This window comes from Taeniopygia guttata, chromosome 1, assembly GCF_048771995.1.
Source record: "Taeniopygia guttata chromosome 1, bTaeGut7.mat, whole genome shotgun sequence".
Taxonomy (NCBI): Eukaryota; Metazoa; Chordata; class Aves; order Passeriformes; family Estrildidae; genus Taeniopygia; species Taeniopygia guttata.
Genome location: NC_133024.1, coordinates 71,149,126 through 71,176,972, shown reverse-complemented (window position 1 = coordinate 71,176,972; position 27,847 = coordinate 71,149,126). Strand labels below are relative to the sequence as shown.

At 38.5% G+C, this 27,847-nt stretch overlaps 1 protein-coding gene and 1 non-coding gene across 3 annotated transcripts in view; one reads left to right on the top strand and one right to left on the bottom strand.

Moving 5' to 3' along the window:
• The window catches only part of RDX (radixin), a 46,320-nt gene extending 18,943 nt beyond the window's left edge, over nucleotides 1–27,377 (bottom strand). Inside the window, exons 1-6 of one of the 2 annotated variants that reach the window (XM_002187022.7) lie at nucleotides 27,133–27,377; nucleotides 18,934–19,005; nucleotides 10,181–10,264; nucleotides 5,246–5,341; nucleotides 1,659–1,933; nucleotides 369–452 (exon numbers count right to left, since the gene is read on the bottom strand). In XM_002187022.7, coding sequence (XP_002187058.2) covers nucleotides 369–452; nucleotides 1,659–1,933; nucleotides 5,246–5,341; nucleotides 10,181–10,264; nucleotides 18,934–18,945 — 551 coding nt within the window. In that variant the 5' untranslated portion in view covers nucleotides 18,946–19,005; nucleotides 27,133–27,377. Of the gene's footprint in view, nucleotides 1–368; nucleotides 453–1,658; nucleotides 1,934–5,245; nucleotides 5,342–10,180; nucleotides 10,265–18,933; nucleotides 19,006–20,852; nucleotides 21,021–27,132 lie in introns of those variants that run through there. The other variant, XM_012569765.5, reaches the window with a different exon arrangement.
• On the top strand, nucleotides 3,033–3,101 carry TRNAK-CUU (transfer RNA lysine (anticodon CUU)). Its single transcript has one exon. It is a non-coding gene; the product is annotated as a tRNA-Lys (tRNA).
• Nucleotides 27,378–27,847: the final 470 nt, after the last annotated feature.

Genomic DNA, 27,847 nt, shown 5'->3' with positions numbered 1-27,847 from the left:
ACAGAATAAACATCTAGGGTAAAATTAGTTATTAATTAAATCACTCTCTAAAATAGTTTGACTTGGATATTTTTAAGAGCTCTACACTCTAATATCCATTAGACATTAGAGTCCAATCATTGCACTTTGTCCTTCTGCCCCGTGAGCTAAGCAAATACTAAATGTATTTTCAAGGCAGGCAACTGTGGACAAAGGTAGTTGACAGCCTTACGAGAATCACAACCTAGCTGGAAACTCAACTTTCATGGAAGTCTTTCATAACTACCTACCTTGGTCAGAATATAAGAAAGCCACTTTCCAAAACAATACCTCCCAAAATACATCCTAATAATAATGAAAGGCGTCATGAACATTTTTTATGTAATTACCTTAACATTCCCCTGTGCTCTTCATGCCAGTTCTGTATTCTTTCTTCCCACTGTTCTTTTGTCAGTTTGTGCTGTTCTAACACACTGTGAATAGAAATTGTTGCTCTTAAATGACACTGACAACAAACTTAACCTCTTTTGTTGCACAGCAAAACATATGCTTTAACTGAATAAAAGATGATTTAAAAGATGACTTCCTATATACTGCCTATAGTTTCAGCACAGAAGCGTAGCTTTGTATTTCAACAAACTCCCTTCTAATTTGTATTTCCAAATTCCCACACTAACATAGAGTAAAAGTCACCTCTTTTTTCTTGGTATTCTATATTCTTTGTAATATAAAAGTCACACCATTGCATACCTCAGCTAAGTCATATAATGTAATGTTTATGACAGCTGAAAACGCACACCTATAGGATCCCCTGGCAACAATGCTGCAAATTAATCTCTAGGTGTGCAAAGACACACTCAAGCTTTCATTCTGCTCTCATTTGAGAGAAAAGGTGAGACATTACAACAAGTTAGGATACAACATTGTTGAGGGCTTTTTTGTGGTTTTGGGTTTATTTTTCCTTTATGAATAAAATCAATAGGGAAGCAGCTTCAGAAAGCTATTTAATGCTTAAACTACAAGAGGCTGAAATGATGGAATTATATTTTGGCCTACTAGAACTTTCAGTGTAGTACTGCAGTAAGAAATCAAATGCATATGATAACTTTATTATGCTTTCATCCCATGCACCCAGCATTTCAGGCATTTCTGGAGAAGCTGTTTTAAAGGACAATTAAAAGATCATCTGAGTATTTGTCTACTGAAAAGAACACCTTAAGTATATGAATTTGTGCTGTCCTCTGCACGCAATATATTTTATTTGCGGTATACTTACTTTCAGGAAATTATTTTCATGTTTTTGCACACTTAAATGACAACTAAAGAAAAGGAGCGAGTATCAAATTAATTTTAGTTACTTCTGTATTGGAGTATTTTGATTTTAATTTAGCAGAAGCAGGCCTCCATTAACATTAAATTATTTCAGAGTACTTTGGAAATGTGTAAAATTAAATCTGTGCAGATGTTTATGGACAGAACAGAAAAGCCATCTCAAGAAACATGTAGCTGTGATGTTTCTTCACTGAAGTCTAAATTAGCATCTCTAAATTTTACTAGCAAAAAGAGGAACTTTAAGAAAACCACCATTAAATGCATATATTGCTTAATATTTTATTTATAAAATATGTGGTATAGTTAAGTTTTTGTGCAGCATTTGGTGCAAAATCCATCTCACTCACCGCTGGGGGAGAAGCCTGTCATTGGCTAGGTATCCCAGTTTATGGATCTCCTTACTGTAATCTCCATACTTGGATTGGACAGCATAAGAAGCCAGAAGAACTGCAGTTTCTGGTGGGCAATATATTTCATCATTTAAGATCGACTCTTTGACTTGCAGAAAGAAAAGTCTCTGAGTTATTTCCTGAATTAATTCTTCAGATACATCCTCTGGAAAAAACTTGGCCCTGAACTTAAACTGCAAAGGATTTTCTTTCCGTACATCTTGCTGTGTTACCTGAGGGAGAGGAACAAAGAGAAAAATAAAAAGAGCACTAAATGGTAAATTAAATGAGATTTAAGAGTACTTAATTCTTTAGGTCCTCTACACTGAAAGCCAGAGCTTCCAGACAAGCCCACAATGGAACTCACTGAAAGGTTCACATGGCACAATTTTGTCCATTTGAATGAACCAGATAATTTTGAAATACTACTTAAAGGCTGATTAAGAGATTTATTTTCTGTTGACTTGTGTAAATTTTTTATTTATCACAATTAAGACCTAGAAACTAAGAAGATGCAAGACATCAAAAAAACCAAAACTATATCAAACGATGATTTGCAGGACGTAATAAATTAGGGTCTAACAATGGTTCTTTATCAAAAACTACAGCACATTTCTTCAATGTGAGTATGAAGTTAATTCATTTAAAAGTCTATGAACTATTGAAATAAATATATGTGCTTTCTTCCTGTGCAAATAGCTCAATTCCTTTAATCACGTTATTTTTCTAGAATGGATAAGCTTTAAAACTCTGATTTCTGCAAAGAAATCAGATATGGTCTGAAAACTTCCTCTACTTCTGATTTCAACAGTTACTCATTTTTATGCAGAATTCAATTTCATTTGTGCTCAGCTTGCAGCACCAATTATGGCCAAAGCTTTGGACTCATGCAGGAGCTTCTCCAAGCCCCCCGGGATCCAAAGAGAAGTTCCTTCCCTCTGCCCGATTCGTCCCACTGCCCAGCTGGCCGGGGTTCACAGGGGATCTGTTCCCGTGGATTTGAGGGGGAGACGCAGCAGGCTTGGCACTCTGGCAAGCCTCATTTGCGTTCTGCCGTGCGATCACAGTAATTATTCCACACCAGAGCGTCTCGTCCGGCACTTGTGCATCTATCACCCAATGTAGCCGATCTACAAAACTTACAAAAGACTCTAAAGGCTCCTGCTTAACAGACAAATAGTTAACAACGGGGCCACTAGGTTTCAGTTTAAAAAATGCTTTCTCTGCTGCTTTTGCACTCAGAAGCAAAGCTTCCCTTGGTAAGTTTTTTCTGCCTGCTTTTGACCTGAATCCCAATCCTCATTCCCACAAAAGTGGCTTACTGATATCATTGCCTAGCTCAGTCAGTAGAGCATGAGACTCTTAATCTCAGGGTCGTGGGTTCGAGCCCCACATTGGGCGCCAAGCCTGCTGTGTCTCCCCCTCGAATCCATGGGAACAGATCCCCTGTGGACCCCGGCCAGCTGGGCAGTGGGGCGAGTCGGGCAAAGGGAAGGAACTTCTCCTTGGATCCCGGGGAGCTTGGAGAAGCTCCTGCATGAGTTCAAAGACGAGCTGGTCCCACAAGCAAAGGAAAGAGGCGCTCTCCCTCAGGATTAGTTCCAAAGTTTAATGGGGACCTGGAGAGATCCCAGGCCACATCTGTCCTCGAAGGACATCAAGAGCAAGAGAGAGGGTCTCCCTACCCGGAGAAGCCAGATATAGGGGGGCAGGGAAACCCGAGCAGCCAACGGGAGAAGGACATGGGAGTGGCTCTCTGGGGGCAAGGACTCAGAGTGACCACTGAGGAGGGGGTGGGGGAGGAGTCCCAGAGCCAGGGTCCAGTTATCTGGTGACCCTGCCAGAAGGATCTGGACAATGGGGAAGGGTCACCAGGTGATGGACACATCCCCTAGGAGGAGACAGGGGGATGGGTTGGGGTTTGATGGACACACAGGTACTGATGGGAAAGCTGGGATGAACCAAACAGATACAAAGAGGGGATATGGAGGGACAAACCATTATGAGGGGATATACAGTGCAAACACAACTCTACACAAAGCAAAAACAATCAAAACTAAACTAATTTTAACATAAAATAGTAATTGTTAAAATGTACATTCATAGTAAAATAATTCTCATACATCCCAGTTCAATTACTTTATTACACATTTAGTTTTATGAGCACTATTAGTCCCACTAAAACCTCTTTGTTACACATGAAATTATGTATCCGTTTGCTCAACTTCTGGGAAGTCTCAAAAACTGTGACTATAAACACAGCCTTTTAAACACCAAAGATAGCCTAAGTACATATATATTCAACATTTGAGATGTCAGTTTTAAAAGTTCTGCTTGCTTTTCATTATTGTTGTGCACTATGTACAGTCACAGCATTTTATATCACCAGTGAAAAATTAGTTGTGGTCACCACGATAAAATCTTACTTGCACATCTATTCTTTACCAGATTTTATCTGTATTTACTGAAAAATATGTAAATAATAATTTAAAAGTGAGAGACAGTTAATTTGATGCATGTCAGAATCAAATGTTACAAGTGTTTTTAAAGAAAAGATAAATAACTGCTTTAGTCAAAGTTTAAAAAGGAGCACGCCCTCAGTTGCTTCTGAACTGTACCAGAAACTTAACTTGTTAAAGAATTTCATAGACTAATGTCTTCTGTATTTTTCACACCTGATGCATTAAATCCCATAGTCTCCGACCACTTGAGACAAGCCATTACAGTTAACAAAGTATCTGTAGCACTGCGAGACACACATGAAATTCTAGGAGACAGATTTGGTGGTTAGCAGGCTTAACTCACTGGATTTACCACAGAGGAGGAGAAGCAAAGATTACATAAGTGCAGACAGTGGGACTTGCTCCTAAAACCCTCCAGTCTGCCTCCTAATATTGAAGATAAAAAAGGCATTCTTGATTAGGTTCTAAAAAAACTAAAAAAACAAGTATCTCCATTCTAAACAGTGACATTAACAATTAATCTGACAGCCAATATTACAACCAGATGTGACCATTTAAATTCATAAATCAAAATTAAAGTAAAATAACCTAGTTCCCAGTAACTGGGAGATACAAGGTACTCAATGCAATTTGGAAAAGAAAAATTATTATCCTACAATCTACCTATCAGATATTTAAGTTTAGAAGTTGATTATTTTGTCTTATTTAATGATTCATAGCTGTATGAGCACAAATTCCTGAAGCTCAAATACTTCCCGTACACACGCCCAAACTGTAAAACAATAATTCTATTATGTTTTGCTACGTGAAAATGGGACAATCATATGAATTCAAGTTTTCCTAATGTATGCATGCATACATTCCACAGTACTGGAAACTATCTCCTCAAATTAAATATTGATGCTGCTTTGCATATTCTTTATAACTTATCTAACTTAACACTATTTTGCCATTTAAAGCACATGAAAAATAAGTTTTCAGCTAAATTTGAAGCCAGCTGTACCTCACGTAAGATATTGAATCAGCAAAGCTTATAAAAGATATTTAAACTGAACACTTGGCTAAATATGAGGGAATTCTTACCTTTTTATTTAGCTTCAGCCAAGTTGAGTAGCCTTTACTGTCCACATACTGCAGCCCAAAAAACCAGACTTCACGAAGACCAACAGTTTTCACCACCTAAAGATAAATGAGCCAAAATCATCAGTAATCATTACAATACATTTTTTAACTCGCATTGTGTAGCTTAATAACGCTACATGAACAATTTCAAACTGAAATGTAATCAAGTCTCACAAGAATGAAAGAAGATAAAATAGTGGCAAAACATCAAGTTCAGAGAACCCCAGAGTTCTAAATAAACTCAAACGCTCCAAGCTATCAACTGGAGTGGGCAGCCCACTGTGTAGATCGGCACCTGAGGAACAGAAGGTAGTAACAGGACCTGAGGTTATAAAGCACATCTGGGAAGTGACCTGCAGCCCTATGGAGAACTGACTACACTTCAACAGAAGACAACTGGTAAAACGATAATAAAGAGTAATATTTGTGGATAAGTATGACATAATGAGGATGAACTGCCTCCTTCAAATTGTTCTGCCATATTCTAAGAGTTAATGATAAAAGGGGTAAGGATGATCTACCTAATTTAACATACATGACCCTGTAAGATTTCAGACCAATTCTATCACCAAAAGCTACTACTAAAGAAGCAAAATTGTCCTTGACTAGAGAAAAGGCTGTTTTATGCATACACTGCTTAAAAAGACAGATGAAAAACATAAGCTGTTTTCGTAATAGAACTGTAGTGTAACTACTAGGGAAGTCCCCCAGGACTTCAAAAAAGGATGAAAGCGATGTAAAAAACCTTCCATGAAGATTTGCGAATAATAGTGAAAAAAGATGAACCTCAATAAAAGATCATATTTAATAGAAGCAAAACACTGTACATAAAAGACAATTTAAATTATGTGAACAAAGTTCTAGTTGTAAAGCAAAAAGGCAAGAAAGCTATTACATTACTATACATATGTATGGTACTCACAAATCTCTAATGCTACATAAGGACTGGTCACATCAACTTATAAAAAAGGATGTTGCAGCATTGGAAATGCTTCAGAAATGTTGAAATGAATGACTTGGAACATTTTCTGCATAGCTAAGATGAACTACAGCTATTGACAGAGAAATAAGGAAGGCTATGACACAGGTCTATAAAATTTACATGGCATGTAGAAGGAAAATAGGGAATGATTGTTCATTATTTCTTATAATGCAAGAATTAAGAGAATCAACAGAAATCATGACATAGCAGGCTCAAAGCAAATAAAAAGAAGCACTTTTACTACAGAGTATAATGAAACTGTAGAACTGTTTTACAAGTCTTTTGCACAGCAAAAGCATATGTGGATTTAATAAGCAATTAATCAGAAAGGTCCAGCAAAGATTATTAAATGACTGTAAACTCTGGCTCCAAGTATGGTAGTACTTACGTATGTCCTCAGGTTGGACCATGGTGCCAAGCTGCTTTACTGAAGGCTGTTTTATGGAAGCATTCAGATGCATGTGAAGTAAATAGAATTTTACACATAGATCCTCCTCCATTTTAAAGTAGTACTATCGGGTTGCAAAATTAAGATTTTGAAAATTAGAAAATGTCATAAGATAACTATGCAAACTTACTTCTGCTGCCTTGCATATTCGAATAATCATTTAACAACCATTCGAGTGTGCACTTTTTAAACCTTTATCATTTCACCTTCAGACTCCAAAGCACAAAATGGACAATGTTTGTGGATCCAGCCTGATTGATGCATTGAGTGAGCACAATTATTTCCTCTAGAATTCCCACATAATTTACTTTAGACCATAAGAAATGCTTAGAACAGGTGTATGTTAATAGTATCGTCTCAAGCAGCACTAAATTTGGTGCCCCAACTCCGAAATTTCAGACCTGCTGTTTCTTTTGGCACAGATCTCCTATACAACACTGATCAAACTACTTACGGCTTTATCAGATGACTGAGAATGCTCTTTACTTAGCAGCTGTCCAAGCTGAGCCCTTGTACCTTATCAGCTCTCTGAGCTGCAAAGAACTGCAGATGCTCAACAGCTCTGCCCATAAGGCATAAGGAGACAAGTGCTTATGCTCATGTCAAAACATTTTGCTCTCAACCCACTGACTATGGCCACTGAGATGCACGTGATTTAAATACAGACAACCTGAGTACAGCAATGCAGAGCTACACAAGTTTGCAAAATCAACACTAAAACCAGCAGAATCCACAAATAAGGAACAAGCATTGCCAACTTCGTACCAAGATAATAACATGCATTTATGCACTGCAGTAGCATGTTAATGAAAAGTAAGTGGCGAATGAAAAACGTAGAAGTTTGATTCTGGCACAAAACTTCTATTAAGTAGCTTCTGGCAAGTGTTCATCCCATCTGTAAAAGAGATTTATCCACCATCACATCCTACAACTTGACTATTAATAGGCAATAAAAGCTTCTTGGAGAAGAAAAGCAACCTGAACAATATATGTTTGGGCAAATCACAACATGCACATAAGACAACCTAACAAGGATTTCATATGGTCACCTTCCACAAGACTGTAAAGAAGGCTTTGGAGACATCTGGAAAGGACAATGGAAAAAGGACAAAGGAAAATTACAACATGAAATAAAGGAGACAACCCTCACATTCCTTCTGAATAGCAGCTACAGTGAACCAAAAGCTACTAATGCACAGTGCTAACAAAACAAAAAAACTCCCCCATGATTACCACCAGTGTGTGGAAATATCCCTCACAGGGTTCTTCCACTCTCAGGAAAGCTACAGATGCTTAACCGGTTGACTACAGGATGACACATCCCCTCTTGCCTGGTCTGACCACTGACAGGATAAACAGAGTGACCAGTGATAAGTATGTTAGTACACCTTCTGAAATGCAAATAATTAAAAAAAAAAAATCTTTTCCAATAAATAAGAAGTTTACCGAGTTTGACAATGGAAGAGAAAAAAGAAAGCCACAGATTTCAAATGCTGCATTCTTGCCTGCTAGCAGATGAAGATGGTGAGAACACTCATATGGAATGGCAAACAAATCAACAACTCCAGAAAATGACAATTAAAAGCCTAAAAGAGCTCTGGCTGGTAAAAGGATGAAAGGTTGTTCACCAAAAATGTAGGGGAGCACTAGATAACAGTTGAATCCATGGAGAGGTTATTTTCTGCAAACAATAACCAACCTGCTTGTCATGTTCACCACTTACGCATAAACTTTGAAGGCCAATCCTTTCAGTAATAGTGCTAGTCAATTTTCTATCTATAGAGAAACAGGATAACTTTTTATCTGAAAATTTCATGCTGGTTTCACAATACAGTTCAGCTCTTGATGTTACACAGTGGAACTCACACATAAATTTAAGATCAGGCTAAAAAGTGTTTCTCACACACAACTTCTGGTTGATTTGATTTTTTTTGCCCTATTTTTTTTTCCAATTTAAAACTCCAGAGGTAAGAGTTGGTGAGATGTCAAACACCACACAGAGAACTGAGGAACAAAGAAGAGAGCAAAGAGAGCATGACAACAAATTCAGAACTGTATCTTTAATCCCTGTTTGCAAATGCTCCAATTTGGATGAGCCTGATTACCTGGGCACAAGACATTACACAGCAGAATGCCACCCCACCCAACAGTGCACGGCATAAGATAGCAAAGGCTGGCAAAAGACAAGTAACAGCTTGAGCCTTCTATGCCACAGAATACCATACTGCTATTTGATGATGATGGTTAGACAAAAAGCAAGACAGCCTCTTTTTTTCAATAAATCATTTTAGTCATGAAGTTTATTCCTATGTAGGGGCTGAAGACTTACTTCACAGGTATACCCATATACTGCTACTGATGTTAGAGAAAAGGGCAGGCAATAAGCGTTAAGAGTCAGTCATTTCAAACAAAAACTGCAAAGGTGATTTCATTCATCTAGAAGTTCAGTATTAAAACAATAAACATTCTCTTATTTTCAATTTATATAATAAAACATTTAATTGACTCTAAAAGGTCAACTAAAAGCTTAAAGAACTTTTTTGATGTATTACTTTCTCTAAGTTCTCATGATTACATACTTCAAGCATCTATAGTGAAATGGACAGACACAACTATTAGACATAACTGTTTATCTACTTAAACTATTTTTGAAGAGTAATTTCAGATATTTCCACATTTCCTAAATAAAGGCATACATCTTGGATCTAGATAATAAAACATATTTATTGGTATCTTGCTAGAAAACAACACAACACATTGGTAGGTTGTGACTATTCTTAAGGTTTCCTCTAACACTCCAAAACACAGGTCAAAAACTTGTTTCAAGATTCTGATGGCTAACATCACATGAGTGCAAGAACATCACCGTTTAAGAAATCATTCACTTGGCTGATGTACAACACACACCATCAAGTGACAGTGTGCAGTTCTGATAGGTGTGCAATCCATAAGCATATTAAGGTCATAATTTTAAACTATTCCTTTTTCTTTTTTTTTTTTTTTTTCTTTTTAACATAAATTCCAAACTGGTTCATAGGATAACAGTATTTAGTTCTAACATTTGGGAAGTGAAAAACCATCTTACAGCATCTATTGCTGGAAAGCAATTGTGTTAGCTTTCATTAATGAACTTACTGTTATATATATATTTCTAAAACTTGCAATTCTAACTATATTGCAGTAGCAACTACAATATTATTAGACATAAAAACCACAATTAATTTCAAAGCAGTTCCATACATGATTTATCTGAAGCCTCACTGGTAACATATTTAGAATTGTCTTCGAATTCAATATGTTCCATAAGAAGTAATGAGGAAATTCAGACTAGCTCAGAGCATAGCTTAGATAACATAAGGGAAAACAATCAGTACATGAGAATGCTACCACTTTTTCAGACTATGCCTTAATAACCACAATACTTTTATGTGCTTGTAGTCATATATACATAGAGACATTAAGTTACCTGATCAAAGAGCTGCTTGCCTGTAGTATTGGGCTGGATGGCAAATTCCAACTCTGCATCCATTGTGGTTACTCTGACATTGATCTACAGAACATATGGAAATATTTAAATCATACTGTAACAGTGTAATACTTCTAAATCCTGTGATTAGCCTGTAAGAAACAATACATTCAACAATTTTAATGGTTTTGTGTATACACAGAATGTAGCAGTAAGAAAAACAGAAAATTTGAATCTGAAAAAATTCTCATCTTTATTTAGTCTAAAAGCATAATCAGCATAGTACTTACCAGTAGGTTGGAAGCTTAAATTAGAAAACAAAGCTCAAAATTAATTTATTGAGAAAGCTGACATCACTACTGAACAGCTGAAGAACATGGAGATATTCAGCTACTGGGCACTATGTTTCAGAGGGCTTCCCAAATGCATGCAAAAGAAAAAGTTCTTGGCCACATATATGTCATTTTAAGGTATTTATGCCTAGCAATATAAAAAGATAAGCAGCTTCCTACTTGCCATTTCTAAAATCAAGCAGTTTGATAGTCCAAGTATTTAAGAGTAGAGCTTGTATGTCGCAGGACAGACTAGAAGCAGGTTTTCACCAATGTAAAGAAAAACTATAGAAGTTAGTTCTCTTTAGTGCTAACCTCCTTCAACTCCCTTACTACAAGAATAAGAAATCGCCACCATTCAATGAACCTCCTTCTCCTGAAAGGAAGGACCATTTTCCAGTGACTCCTGACAATGACTGGATGTATTTGTTATAAAACAAGAAGTCAAATACTGCAGGAGATAATTAGAAGCCTTACTTGGCAATACAACAGCCTTTTCCAATTTCTCTTCAGCTGGTACATATAGAAGTGAGAACTTCCATGAAGCAGAACAAAGTATTAAATGCACAGCACTGTCTTCTCAGTGTTAGAATGGTCCTTCATTCCTACTGCCAGAGTATCAATCACATTTTATTCCTCTTTAGTGCACAGGAATATAAAGTATTGAAGGTCAAATATACCTTCCTACAAATGCAGAAAAACCAAACTCACAAAGATCTACTGTAATTTCTCTCTTCTGTAAAAAAGGGCACAGGAATAAATTAGGATTTGTATTACAGGCTCTTACACTACTTGATCTATGCATGTGCAAACCATTTCCATTAAAAATTTCCCTATTTTTGCCACCAGGTGGAATACTTTGAGAAGTGATTGTCTGGAAAAGAAGGAAAGACAAAACATGGAAAGGAGATCTAAGGTGAGGAAAAGAAAACTGCAGAGCAACTTGTCTTCATGCAACAGATGAAGCTTGATCACTGCTCCCTTCAGCATTAAGCTAAACACAAGGGGGATATACAAGACAAGAATAGTAGGAGCCTGAGGACCTCTAGGTTATAGACTTGCAAACAAGAATGATAGAACGGGCTTAGCCAACTTTACTGAGTGTGCAAACACTGATGAAGAACAAGAGTTGAAGACTTTGGAGTAAAAGATAGTTTAGTTTTATTGAAAAAAAAATTAAATAGATGGTGTGTGTCAGGAAGAGGGAAAAATATGTAGATTTTCTGTAGATTCTCTCACTTAAGAGAAGAAAAAAACCCTCATAAAACATAACTCATGTAACAAGATAATTTTAAATGGCAGTTTTAACTCACTGGAAGTTGCACTAGCTTAAGCATGAGGGATTGAAGTTGCACTAGTTTAAGCATGAGGGATTGCCCCTTAATTACAAAAAAATAACTTTTAAAAACAGCTTTTCTATTTAAAAAATGAAGCCTTCTTTAGGGCAGCTGTAAGTAAGCAAGTTATAAAGAATAAGGCCAAAAAATAATTTTATTAAATTCCAAAAAATTCTGTTATATAACAGCACCATTGCCAAAACAAGAAGCACCACAGATCTACAAAGCACAGCAAGTTCAAAACTAATTGCAGCAGCAGAAACTTCTTATACAAATATCATTACAACAAATGTCATCTACAAATGCAAGAAATACTACATGTGAGTTTATCCTTCACAAGAACTAGAATACTCAAACAGTAAAATAATAGCTGTAATACAGAGACAAACTAAATACAGTTCTAAATTCTGGCTACTTCTGGATGTTACTGCCCCAAAAACTCTGAGTGCTCTAAGAGTACAGAGCTTCTACACCTGCAGTAGGTACAAACAGACAATAAGAGCACCTGGCCATTTATACACATTACAGTAACAGCTTAAGCCTGCAGCATTTCTGTTTATCTTTGTACTTCCAATTAACAGATCACTCAGCTGCTAATCAATATTTACACATTCAGTTCTAATAAGAAAGTTGCAAATTAAATGATACCAATGTTAAAACATTACCTTTTGTGATATGAATTATTTTAGGAGAGACAAAGTAAACACTACAATTTCTTTTCTTTCTGAAGGAATATGGTCTGACTTTGATTTTTGGCATACAAATAACAGGCTTCTACAAACTTGTAACACTGTTTCACACCTTCAATTATTTCTGGGCATGGAACATAAGAAAGTTACTTTTGTCAAAACCTGAAGAGCCCTAAAGGTCAACTTATCTAATTCCAACCTTAATAACAAAGGATTCTCTCAACAAAAATCAAACCTCTGGTATCAGCTGTACTGTCTGTAAAATAAAGCTAGCAAACTACATTAACAAGAGTCATTGGGGAAGTTTCCACATCATAAATATGGCAGGGAATTGAGAAAACACAGGCAAAGAAAGAAGGTCCAGGAACTTCAGCAATAATCTATCATTCATGTAACCTCTGCTGGGTACCCGGCCACTTTGAAGCAATACTCTTTAATGGGGAAATTATCTGAACCACAAATTAGGAGGACAGGCACTAATCTGAACCAACTTTACCACACAAATACAGAAACAGGAAGGAGCTCATGCAATGGTGACAAGAGAAACACATAAAGGCTTCCTGTAGCAAGTATTGGAAGGCTACCACTACACATACCACAAGATCCATTCAAGCGCCTGCTTTTCAAACTCGCTCTCATCAGCATCCCACATCTTTGTAACAGAATATGACAGCTCCCTTCTTCACATAGTTCAGCCAATTACTATCTCAAGTTTGGATATTAAATAGAATCACAGAATAGTTTGGCTTGGAAGGGACCTTTAGAGGTCGTCTAGTTCAACTCCTCTGCAATGAGCACAGACACCTTCCCCTACATCAGGCTGCCCAGAGACCCATCCAACCTGACCCTGAACATTTCAAAAGATGGGACATCTACCATCTCTCTTGGCAATTGTTAGTTTCACCACATACATCATAAAAATTTCCTTACTTACATGTAGTTCTAATCTATATCCTTTTAGTTTGAAACCATTAGCCTTGTCCAATTACAACAGGCACTGATAATATGTTTGTCCATACCTTTCTTATAAGCTCCCTTTAAGTACCGAAAGGTCACAATAAGGTCTCCCTGCACCTTTCTCTCCCCCAGGCAGAACAGCCCCAACTCTCAGCCTTTCCTCATAAGGAGGGTTGCTCCACTGTGCAAATAATTTTTGTGATACTCCTCTAGACTTGTTTCAACAACACCATGTCCTCCTTGTGTTGGGACCCCAGAGCTGATGCAGCCCTGCAGGTGGGGTCTGAGCAGAGCAGAGGGGCAGAATTCCCTCCCTGGCCCTGCTGCCCACCTGTGGATGCAGCCCAGGACATATTTGAGCTTTCTGTGGGTGTGAGAGCTCACTGACAGCTCATGCCCAGCCTCTCATCCACCAGCACCCTCAAGTCCTTCTCAGCAGGGCTGCTCTCCATCTGTTCATCCCCAGCCTGTGTTGGCACCAGGGGATGCCCAACGCAGGTGCAGTACCTTTTACTTGGCATTGTTGAACCTTAGGAGGTTCACATTGTCCCACTTCTCGAGCTTGTCCAGGTCCTTGGCATCAGCAGCAGGCTGAGTTTATCTGTATTTTACCAGACTTGCTTCAGAATGATTAAACATGGCCAAAGGAAAGGGGAGAACACACACTAAAGAATTACACACTGATTATTCTTTGCCAAGGGAGCAACTGATGTTTTAATAACAAATGTTGCTAATGGTTTATGAGGATATATGCCACAGCTCACAAAATACTATTTATAGAAAAATATTCTACAGCAATTTATTGATTAAATCATTTATCAAAGCAAATGAAGAGTACAGTTATTGAAATTTTATGAAACAACAAACATTGATGTGCATTTAATAAAAGCATGTACTTCATTAGGGAATTATATTTTTATTGCATTCTTTCACCTTTAAGGACTTGAAAAAGTATGTCTACATTTTCTTGTAGTACCTAACTTCAACCCTTCATAATTTATGGGAATATTACACTGTCACCACAATAACCTTTGAACCTCTCCTCAAACAAATACAGTCCATGAAACATGCACAAAACCTGGCTGTAAGCTAAATAATCTAAAACTTGCTATTACTGTACTTCAGCCATCCTTTGCAAATATTAGTTATGGCACTTGAGCTTTCATCATGAACTCCAAAACTGAGTAGGTACCAATACTGAGAAAAAAAGATATTTAAAATAACATGGAAATGGTTCCCAAAAGTTTTGCTTTGGTTTAATAAATGCAATACAAATTAGTCATTTGTAAAAGCCACAAAAACCAGTCTGATTCATAAGAAAATTGCATATGGCAAAAAAAGTTTGTTCAAAGAGCTTCCTCACACTGGTTCAGCCATTTACAATCTCAAGTTTGCATATTAAATTGTGTTACGAGTAGCAGTGTATTAGTCCCATTGCTGTACAGACTGCACAGCCCTCTCTCCAAACCAACATCAAAGTAGATAAAGGAAGAGAAGAAAGAAAAAAAATCTTTGTGAAGAAAATAAGGAAAAAAGGTAAGAATTAAACAGCATTAGGAACGAAGGCTACAGAATAATGTGAAAGAGATGTTACTAATAAATGAATCAAGAAAGCAGTCCTCCAAGCTGACATCAATTGTCTATTTATACTACAGAAATAAATCATAAATTCAAACCATAATTCAAATATTGCATTACAGAGACTCAAAGGTTTTCCTGTGTAACAGCAGCACTGCAGTAAAAAAAATTATGCATCATTTCAGTTCAACCACCTTACATAAATTAGTTTGATCTTGCAAATATTAGAACTTTGATTAATATTATTAATATTATAATTAATATTCCAGAATTTGTTATTTACTCCTTCTGAATACACAATATCATAAAATGGTGAATAAACCTAAAAAAAATCCCTTTTAGTATTAGTAACTTTGACATCTATCTCTGTTATTCCTCAGCGTAATGCTTGCTTTGTTTCATGCCTTGTAGTCGTGTACAAAAATGCTGGAAATTACCACCAAAACTAGATGATAATTTAACTCCTTCTACACCCTATAAATACAATATTTCAGTCAATTAAATCTAATCTTCTAAGCATATGAAATGATTAACAGTTATGTAACCCATGATGTCTAATTTTAGCTTCTATGTTTCTATTTTTGGTGCAGATCTGTGAGAATGCCATGCAGCTGAGAAACATTTTGTATCTATTCTTTCAGGGAGAAAGCACTGAAAATAAGAGTCAACAAATATTCTGTTCTTCAGCAAGCTGAGAACTAAGCATACTGAGAACAGCACTTGCAGCAGCTCCAATTTTGATTACAGCAGCAAAGATGTAATTAAACAAAGAAGTCATCAGTTTTATTCAGATGGTTCCCAACATGCTACATGAAACTAAAATTCCACGCTGCTAGGTAGAACTGAGAACAGTTAAGTCTCTTTTAAAAACAAAGTATTTGGTTGTAAAATTAGAGTAGGTGCTGAGTAACAGCTTGAAAGCCATTTTGTCATAAACCCAGGCAAAGTGAAGGAACAGACCTTCTACTAAAGCAATCAAAAATGAAAATGTTTCAATTATGTATACTTTTCAGTCACATATTAGCTTAGTATCCCAGGACAATATACTAAAGTTACTTTTCCCCTTCCAAAACAGCCTTTTCACCCAAACTACTTAACCTACTGGCTTCTAAGAAAGAAAATCTGAAACACATGATCTTTTACTACCTTGTAAAAGAATCATTCACAGTGGCATGAAACTTATTTCAGACTGAGACTTCCAGGAAAAATGAAAGATGTTTCCTATAAAATACACCAAGACTTCTAATTTTGTCTACATAATTTTTCAAACCAAAATCTATTTAAATGCCTTTTTTGTGGTTCAGTGGGTACTGATTTAATTTAGATTGATCTATGGTTTATTTATTTGTTATTTTCCCAACAAAAAAAAAATTAATCCCAGAAACCCATGAAGAATTTATAGTTGTACTGCACAGGTTTACATATTTACAAGACTATCAGACTTCTCTGAAAACTATCAATTGGATCATCACAGCAGAGTCTGAAAAAAGAAAACCTAAATAGGTCACAGTAACAGAAGAGAGATAAAATAACACTGTCAAAAATCTCACCACTTATGTCAACTGGGTTTCTTAGCTCTCACCCATGATTATTTCATTAGTTTTCAGGTTAAATGATTTCCAGCAATAAAGCTACAGAACACTGACTATCTTATTGCAACAGATGTCAAAAATAAGCAACAAGGAGTTAAAGCATAAATAGTTTCTGGACTAGAAGTACATTTGGTTATTGTGGATTGCCCATAAAGACAGCTCCCAAGAGCTTCAGTAAATATCCATAGCAAGAGACCTCCTACTGTCCAGTACTATCAAATCTGAACAGAACAGCAAGACTCTTCAAAGAACAACATCGGATTCATGAAACGTAACCGTGGCTACGCTCTTACAGTCTCTGAAGAAGAAAGAAGGAAAAAAAAAGAGAAAGGGTGAGGAAGAGAGCTCCAAAGCCATCTATCATTTAAGAAGCAACCAGAACAAAATCTGAGGTTTGATTTTTATAGGTAATACTACTTAACCTTTGGCAAGTGTGTTCTTCATTCACTGATTACCAACTATAATTGCAGCAATTTGCAGTTTACAGGAAGACATTGAGAAATGTAATCAATTTTATTTCATTTATAATGGCTCTTTTCACTTGGCTTCCTTCTAGGATTTCACATGCACCTACATCATCAGAAGACACATGAACTCTTCATAAAAAGTCCCTTATAAAAGAAAAAAATTATCTTTGGCAAAGGGCCAGCTTCTTTGCCAAGATCTGGTGGCTAATACCCATTATTAGGGTGGATTGTGCACCCTTTCAACACCACTGCAATCTTAGCTCTAAGGATATTGCTTTCCTCGTGAATAACCCTAACATTCTTATTTCCTTCAATTTTCTCTGGTCCTTAAAATAGAGAGAACCCTGCCTACCTAAATTTCATGGTTCCAATCCCAGAATTTAAAAAAGAAGTTACCTCACCCAGGCTTTTTTTTTTCTCCTAGTCACCACCTCTGTAGCTCCATGGGTCTCCAGCTGCATGGAGCCAAAAGCCTCAGAAACTGCATGAGCTCACAATGACTTCCTGCCTCCTTAAAACATAGTTTTCCAGTTGAGAAGCTCCATCAAAGGCAGTACTCAATCCTCATAGCCAGCACCCAAACAGGTCAGAAAACAGTATGCTTCTAATTAATTTTCCTGCCTGTTATGGTGCAGTTTTCTCTCACCAATGAGCAGGATACAGCTACTTCCAGCTGGAGAAAGTAGGTACTGCCCCTAATCCACTGGCAGGAAAAGAACAAATTAGAGAAACAAGGTATGGCCAGTTGGTCATCAGACCGACTGCAAAGCTCAGAACAGGACTTCAAGCCCTTAGTCCATGCTTACATTATTCATCGAGCTGTACTGGTTCCAAATATTGGCAACTTATTATTTATAGGGGTAATTTCTTATTCATAGCAAAAACCTTTTATGTATCTACATATCAGGATGTATGTGTGTACACATGCACATAGACACATTTTTTCTTAGCAATAGACCTGCCCTGCTCCTAATCTGCTACCAAAATGAAACATCAGTAAACAAAGAAAGCCCGAAGGCTATTACGTAAGCCAACCAAGCTGAGTAGAAATAACCTGACAATTCAGTTCCCTTTCTGAATGCTTTTCTCACTGGACACAACTGGAAGAGACAAGAAAAAGTCCTTTCACACATGGCAGGTGAAATCCTAAGCTAGCAATATAACATTAACAGAAAAATAATCAACCTACTGAATAATTATCTCCTTGAACACTTCTAGAATTATTATCAAAACAGAAGATGGAGATCTTTTTTGCCCCCTGTCTAGAAAGTGGGTGAACCCTCATCTTACCTGAAATGAGTGGAACAAGAGAGCCCAAACACTGCTTATTTCCTCCATTCAAACTTACTTTCTATGTGATACCCTCTACCATGGTAGAACTAATGACTTAGTGCAGACACTTTACACATGTTCTGTCTTCCCCTGACAAATCCTGCAGCAAACCCTTCCACCAATTCTCACACATACTGAGTCAGGCTCAAATTATGCCTCCAATAACTACTGTAAATCAGCTCATCTCAAAGTCAACAATTCCTGAAAAGTCATTCCTCCTGCCAGCCAAATGAGCTCCAAGTACTGTTCCCATTTCCAATTGTCCTCCATGCAATTTGCACAGTACCAAGCTTTCTTGATCTTTTTTTCCCACATATTAGTTCTAAACTGTCTCAACTTCAATTGTACAAGATCAAATCTTAGGAAATCTAGAAAGGACAGTCAAAACAACTAGAACAGTGATAGGATTATCTCTCTAAAATGTAAAAAACCTTCCTAAATTTTAGATTAATATAAATCTGCTACTTACAGGTTTCGGCATTTTTCTTGTTTTCTGTAGTCTCCTGTCCACTTAAATCTTCCAAAAACTCTTTGCCCCCTTCTGCCAAAAATAAAATTAAAAGGGTTGTTTTTAAATTAATCAAAATTTAATCACAGTAAATAGCACTAATTCCTACATAAGTACACAAGTGCTCTGCATGTACAAAATACATTTCTCAGTAGGTGACATATAAAAAGAGCAACTAATTTAGCCAGAGCCAGAATCTACAGGTCTCTAAGCAGTAACATCCTTCCTAGTTTCTGTAGAACATTTATGCAGTAATGTTACAATAAAGAGACAAGAGTTCTCCAAGTGCTACAAATTCTTTTAAAGGTTCTGTTATAATACATCATCTACTATTAAAAATCTCTAACATTATTTACAAGAAATATCACGAGACAAAAAAAACACTCTAATAATTTTAAAGCATCAAAACTTTTAATTCCTGGCTATAAAATAATTTGCTTCTCTCAGCAAAGAAATTACAGTAATTTTTCCCAAATGAAAAGAAATGCAAGTACAACAGCAGTAAAAAAAGGAAGAAATTTTGCTGTGTTTAAAATAACAGATTTTTTCTTTTTAAGCAGAAGGCTATAAGTTATGCCTATGTGGTGATGAAAGTACTCACTATTGTTTTCTGCTCCAAAAAAAAGTTTTTATGCCTAGCAAAAATATGTTTCCAAAGTATTGGTAGATATCATCCTACCTCCTTTTCAACTCCTTCTAACTCAGAGCAAGCAGCTAGTCATCTTCCTGCAGACATTTATAGAAATGACTTCTACAAATTAGCCTAGTGCTGCTTTGCAAGGAGCATCAAAGACTGCACTGCCTTCAAAAATAATATTAACTGGAATTACACGTATTCTAAAAAAAATGACTATGACATGCTAGTCAGAATAATCTGAGATTTCAGTATTATAACTCCATAGCTGCAACAGATGAATAAAATCTTCAGAAATGCTTAGAGAGAGAAAAACAGAATACTTGAGAGGAATCCATTTATCAAAAACAAGCTTTTGTATAACTGATCTTTCATACATAAAGAAAGATTAAAAAATAAAGTATTTTTACCAAAAAAATTACAGAAGAAAATTTTCCTTGCTTCTTGGCAATAAAAATACAGTAAATATTAGAAACATTTGCACAGCAATTTAAGGTGCACTAGCACTTTATTTTTTATTTCTTCTTCTAATCTGTAAAGATATGTTTGAAAATACTAAAAAGAACAGATAAAGGATGAAAAAAGAATTTAAGAAGCATAAATATTGTTGACTGGTAAAGAAAACAAATGTTAAGACTGAAGATTACAGAATCAGATCTAATGGCATAATTCAGATATGGAACAAAACTGTGTTTAATGAAAAATCAGCCTGAAAACATTAACACACTATCTTGAAGTTACATTAATTACGATATAACTAATCCAGCCCAACTCTAAAGGTATAATAATACACTGTTTGCCTAGCATAAAGACAATTACATTCCAGTAGATTTTTTTTTAATTACAGAAGATACCCTAGAGAACTGGACAGTATCAGTCACGTCCCAAATGCAGGCTCACTGCCTGATGTGCAGTGCCAGTTTACGCACTGAGCCAAGGCATTTCCATTTCTTTATTCTGATCTGCTCAGAGCAGGGAGCTGGGCAGGAACCCACCAAAGGCTGGCACCCCAATCACCCAAACTTTACACCTTTCATACATTTTAGCAAGCAAAGAAATCACGTTTTATTGGCTACAAGTCACACAGCTCTCTTCTTGATCAACATTCTACCTTCTACTGGTTCAATGATTCTCCCACTTCTCCTGCCAATCACACCACATGCTCAGCAATTCCCCTCTGGAGTCATGGGTTTAGGGAGTCAATGGGCCCTGAGTTGTGGTGACAGTCACCCCCTGCCAGAATTACCTTTTCTCCACTTGGAGCTGATTCAGCACAGTTGCTGAGTTGGCTTTGTTTGTTTCTCCCTTATCTTGGAAGTTCTGCCAAATGTCCTTGTGGCTCATGAATTCTGCATTCCCTGTGCCCACTATCAATGGAACATCCTTCTTCCAAACTTTGCTAACTTTTCCCTGGATCTGAAATGGTTGAAGAGTGTCAAGCCCCAAACCTTAATAAGGCAACTCTACTGACAAATCATTTATCTTTCTAACACCTGGACATCAGCAGAAAGACTACAGTTCTAAGATACTGTTAAATATATTCTTGACCTTTATGAATACACTTTTCCTCTATCCCTCTCCCTGCCTTTTAACCACAAAAGCTTCCTGGGGAGGAGGAAAAAAAAATTAGCTTTTGATAAACTGCGGCTTTTGATAAAAATTCAACAGCATGTTTCCCTTTCAGACAAGAGACTGCCTCCTCTTCTCCCTTCTCTCCCTAATGTGCGCCTTGGAAAAATTCAAGAGAATAGCAGAAACCAAAACAAGCTTGGCTCTAATATCTGCTAACAGTTAGCAGGATTCCAAGCTGTAGTAATCCCTGTGCTCACCTCTGACAGCAGAGGCTCAGTGCTTGAAAAACTGAAGGCAGATTGAAGCCCTAGAGTTACACTCAGTTAATTAAGGATGCAAAAGCTAAATTAGATTCTCATCCACCATTTTGTAAGCGTGCCAACTCAACAGTACCAAAAGGAACAGAAAGTAGCACAGCTACCTTCCTGTGCCTTTAGTTACACAGCACTGAAAAGAAGGGGTATGGTAAGATGACTGATAAGGGAGTCCAGTCTCCAGGAGAGCAGTGACAGCACATGGCACAGGACCAAGATCTGTATTATCAAATGATTCCTTTCTGAGGTCTTTCTAAGAGACATCGCATCTAGCAATTTCTACAATGACTGTCATACCCTCATACATTTTATCACCACAAATTCATTCATAAACATGTCCCAGGTTTTTGCTTTGGGATTTACTCAAACATTTTGCTATAATACTACAAACAAACCATAAATTATTTACTTGAAAACTTATTATAAAACCTTAAGGTAACTTTTTAAATCAGAAATGTGACTACAGAGTTTTACAGGTTAATCCTATGTCATCAAACTACAATCGGGAGACATGTTTTCCCATGCAAGAGAACAAAGTTATCAGCAAAAAGCAAGAATCCTCTTAAGTAAAAATGAATAAAAATGAAGTCTCATTGTTATCCCACAGATCTCATGGGCCTGAGAAATTATCACAGTATATGAGCAATAGAAAAAAAAAATCTATGCAAAACAAACAGCATGTCATGCATTTTTTTGTTGAAGTGTTTGCTTGCAGTATCTTTAATGAATGTAAAAATAAAATCTATAATTTCTTTTTAAAAAGTTAGCCAAATATAAATTTATAGCCAACTATGCTGAACTTATTTCCATTGTTTTCATTTTATATGTAATACAAAAAAACAGCTTGTGTCAGTCTTATTATATATAATACAAAAAAAAATAGCCTGAGTCAGCCTGAATATGCTTTCATGTTCAAAACATTGTGCAATTTTAAGACAGTACATTCACACAAATGCATTTTAACTATTATATGTATATACAAATCAAGAAGTTCACAGGTCTTAAAACTGCAAACATTGATGTCAAACAAGCACTGAATAAAAACCAAAAATCACCTTATCTTTCCCAATTATTGGCACCAGCTAACATTAAAAATAAAACAAACATGAGGGAAACATTCGGCCAAAAGAAACCAAAAATTGCAGCCAGGCAAAATATTGTGTATCTCCGCTGTTATTACTGGAGTGGCAGTTCACTTTTGCTAGTAATGCCAGTTCAGATAAATTTCTATTTAGCAGAGACAAAATTTTTAACTTTGAAGCAATTAATTACTTACACTTAGTTTAATCTTAACACTCATGGGAAATGGCATTGCAAATAGTGGAAAAAAAAAAAAAAAAACAACGGCAGAAAAAAAACCCTGTCAGCTGGGATTGGGAATGATACTCCTTTTGATTCCCGCATTTTGAAACCAGCTTCTGACCTATAAGGCATAAAGGCTCATAATTTCAGCATTTAAAATCCTAAAGGTCCCTCTTCCAAGTCAGGATTAACAGGGTTGTGACTTTGCTGACTTCATAGTGCTACAACACTCAGGACCTTCAGAAGCGTGTGCAGTAATCTGGACTCTGGATCAAAACAACAAAAGTATCAGCAGGCTCCACATCACAAACAGATTAAAAAAGTCATCCAGAACATCAAGAACGCTCTTGAAATGAAAAGCTGTGATTTCAATTAGTTTCACTACAAGGCAGTTAGGATTTTTAAATCAGTATCATCCAAGTTTCTAGTTATGCCACAGAAAGCAACAAATAAAGCAATTGTTGAAAGATGACAATGAATGCTTTCTTCGGAAAATGATGGTGCATAAAATGCCTGATGCCAAAATTCTGTCAAATAATTTATGCAGCAGCTGTTTTCAAAAGAAACATTGATACACACAGCCATGGGTCTGAGGTCAGGTGAGGATGGGAGAGCAAACAGAAAGCTCAAGCAGGATGCTTGGCTGGTAAAGAAGTAACACTCAAAAGTAGGATCCCTATCTGATAGCTTAGGGCCTTTTCTCAGAAGCAGTCTCTCCAGAAGCATCCCTCCTAAGCTTGAGCAAGAGGTTTATAATCTGTTTCCCTAAATACAGATAGATGTCAGAGACCACAGAGCTTTATCCACAGCAATATAACTCACTCACTTATTAAGAGAAACATTTAAAATTAATATACTTTTTCTTTTCAAAGTCTTATCCCATTCCATTTTTTGTGGTACCTAGAAGTTTTAGTTCTTTGCGGGGGAAGCAATAGGCAACTCACAGGCCACTGGACCTGACTAACTGGTCTCAGATTTCTACAAAAATGTCTCTCTACTCCAAAGCAGTCTGTGAATGTCTGCAGGGCAATCATCTTTCACACTAACAGCTCCCTAATGACACACTTGCTGCAATCCAATAAAGAAGTTCATTTGCCACAGACTACTCCTGCATACATCTTTTTCAGACGGACAGAGAGACCGCCTACACAGTTGTCTGCAATATAAGCAAACCAGGGCGGGAACTAAAATAAGCCTTCTATCTCACAAAAAAAAAAAAAAAAAAATTTAAAAAACCCACCCTGAATTGTACACCTAATACACAAAAATTCAGATTTGACCAGTGCAGACATCACATGCAGCGTTTTACATGCTAACTTTTTTTATATATACTGTATCTTTCCCTTCTTAAAACCACCATTTTCCCCAACCCTCCATTCTCTGAAACAGGCTTGCTGTGTCTGAAAAATAATTGCAATAGAACTAGTACAACTTATGTATTGAACATACCTATAGGAAAATACATTTTGAAGAGTTAAGTATTTCTTCTAAACTAGACTTCCTGCAAACTTCAGAAGTAAAATGAAAACCTGGCAGTGGCCAACACAGTATTCAATTAAAAGCAACTTCACAGCAGTTGAAGAATATTTGTGCACTGCTTGCAGTTTTGCCAGTTAATAAACTGGTAAGTTTCAGACGTGCTACATGATTTACATACACTTAATATTTATTGAGATTAGTAACCTTAACTTCAAGTACCCATAAATCCACTACAGGAAATAATTCAAAGATTCTAAAGAGTCCAACAACAACAGAATGGCCAGTCTTACCATTTACACTGGCTACACCATCAAAAATGGAAATAATTAATATAAAATGATAGAAGTACTGTTGCTTCCTAGTGCAATAATCGTTTCTCTAAACAGTTAGAGAACAGTTTAGTTCTAACTAACAGTTTAGTTCTAACTAACAGTTAGTTAGCAAAGAAATAGGACACATACCCAGAATTTTGGATATATCTCATCTCAAAGTCAAGTATTATATTTTCTGAATGATGCTATTAAGTCTCTTACAACTAGCTCCATGAAATAAAGGAAACATACGAACTGGCCACTCATCATTCTTCATATAAACTAGCTAGAGTTCTTAAACTGCAATGTTCTAGTGTAAAGATGAACTGCCTTTTTGGGCCAACGTCATACTTCTTTTTCTTTGCACTACATGACTTGCAGGTTGCACTTCAGAGAGTGATTAATAAATATCTAAAGCAGAAAGGAAAAAAATGTTTTTTATATCCAAAGTACAGTATTAGCCTATTGGTACAGTTAGCCAACAAATGCAGTTATTCAGTATTGAAAGGAAAGAGTTTACCTAGGCTCCTTCAGCTCTGGAATAAACTTGCTGAGCATGCAGGATACACTGGGTGCTGCTTTAATGGATCAGTATCTTTCCACAATCAGTTCTTTCTCCAGAAGTTTGTATAAATCTTTGTTTACATTTACAAACTCGAAAATCCTCCCTTTCCTCTACTCCCACAGACTTCTAATGCAACATAAAGCGATAGGATGGCTTTGATGTATTTAACACATCCAACAGAAAGACGTAGTGCCTACAACAACTTTCCTCTTCACCTCCGGCAACAGAGGCAGCCCTTCTAAAAAAGCAGAGCAAGACTGCTGAAGAAGAAAGGCTGTTCACCTATCCTGGCAAAGGCTAGAGGAACTCTGCCAGGAACTGCCTTTGCACGTCATATAACATCTACATGTCTTACCCTCCTGGTTTTGCAGCTCGTAGGTGGATCTAAATCTTCCCTTTCTTTATGGATTTACCCAATTTTCTGTGAAACAACCTTTTTCTGGCAGTACTATTACCATAGCCCTGCTATGGCAGAAACAGATCAGAACTCTTTTTGTCATCTCTACACACACTTTCACCCCTTTTCTCTGAGTCAGCACTCAACAAAAACTCTCTGGACAGCTCCAGACATGTCACACCATGTCATTTTTTCATGCATTTTCTAAAGATGTTTCGCTTTTGCTCTACAACCTACTAGAACAACTGTGTCGCTTCTGTACAGAGCTTGGAAATACGCCACTGCCTTGCAATTGCCATTTGCTGGGAGGCTGCTTATCTGGGAACATTGCACTGACTCACAGTTTATTTTTCTCACAGTCCCTCTTATGCTAAATCAATAGATCAATAGAGGTAAATCCTATAATCCAACAAACAGTTACTACTTGTCCCATTTTAACAAATAAAAAACAACTTCATCACAGCAGCCATAATGTTACTGTACAACTCCACATCTTCCCTGGGAGCACAGGTTGCCCAGCAGCGCTGTGCCAACGCACCGAGAGCCGACAGCAACAACCGCATCTCCACAATCTTCTCCATGTGCGAGGTGCTGCGCAGGCACACGCATCCCCAAAAACGCTCCCGTGGCGCAGACACGGCGACAGGCATCTCCAATGGAAACAAACCAGACCGACGTACAGCGATTCTGACACGAACCAGCCACAGAGACAGAACTACTTAAAACTCAGAAAATGCCACTCCCGTAACTCAGTTTGAAAAATGGAATCTTTTTAAAAGCCTGTACTAGAAAGAGGAACACGAAATACTTGTCTAGGGTGTTACACAGACTGGAAAAGACAGCTTAACAGCACCTTACAACCAAAGTGATTAGTTGTGTTGGCATGGAGTCCGAAGAGGTTTTTTTTTTTTTTTCACGTTCAGATTAAGAAACTGACAAAAGATAAGTATACCACAATACCACAAAGTAAAAACTAAAACCTCTTATCCGCGCTAAACTTTAAGCGACAAGGTTAATTACAAATGCCCACGACTTGTACAAAACATTAATCCATTCAAAAAAACAATGCACAAAGGCTCATTCAGGGGCGCTGCGCCCATTACGTCGGTCAGTACTTAAGGACTCTTAAAAACGCGCATTTGTCGAAAACAATAGACAGCAACAGATGCTCCACAGCACTTGTTTATGAAGTAATTCCTTATTATTCTCCCACACCGCCGCACTGAGCTGGCCCGACCCGACTGCCACATGTCTACTACGGTGCGCCCTCCCGAGCCGCGCCGCTCGGGGACATGAATAATGCAGCGCAGGCTGCGCGGGCACGCCGGGGCGCGCCCCCGGGGCGCCCCGACAGAGCGGGGCGAGCCGGGCTCGGCGACCCGGGTCCCGGTCCCGGTCCCGGGCGGGGGCGGTGTCCCGCACACGAGCGGCTCGGAGCCGCGCTCCCGCCGCCGCAACAAGTCGCTGCTGCCCCCCGCCCACCGAGGGCTGCGGGCGGGCTCACGCCTCGGGTTGTTGCCCCGCGCTGCACCCGGAGCCCCGCCGCAGCCGCCCGCGCACCTCTCGCCTCAGCGCCCCCGCCTCACCTGGGACTCCGCTCCCTCCGCGGCGCCGAGCGGAGGGGTGCAACGAGCCCGCGGGGCAGGGTGCTCGGGGCGCGGCGCTCTCCGCTCCTGGAGGGGCGGTGTGTCCCCCCCGCCGCCCCCTCGCAGCGGGGCAGGAGGTGCAGCGGGGCCGCCCCGCGCTGCTCGCCGGGGATGCGGCGCCGAGCGCGGCGGGCGCTGTGACAGCTCCGCAATATGGCGGCCACCGCCGCCGTTCGGATTTTCCCCCCTATCAGATGTGGCTCCTGCGCACGCACTGCGCGCGCGCGGCGCGGGAGGGCGCGCATGCGCGGCGCGCGGTGCGAAGCCGCTGCCCGGAGGGGCGCGGGGGCGGCGGCCGCGAGCGGGTCCCGTGAGGGACGGGGACGGCTCGGGGAGCGCGGTTCCTGCAGTGCGGCTCTTCAGCACGGTTCTAGAGCGCGGTTCCTGCAGTGCGGCTCTTCAGCACGGTTCCTAGAGCGCGGTTCCTGCCGTGCGGCTCCTCAGCACGGTTCTAGAGCGCGGTTCTTGCTGCGGAGGGAGACGGAGCTCCCGTGAGGGGACGGCGGCGAGCTCTCGCCTTCTGAGACGGCCGGCCCTCCGCACGGAGTTCCGCGCCCCGCCGCGCGTTCCGGGTGCGTGGGGGCCCCAGGCGAGCGCAGCCCTGCCCGTGTGATGGAAGCCCGGGGCCCCCTGCTCGCTTGAGTGAGGAGCGGAG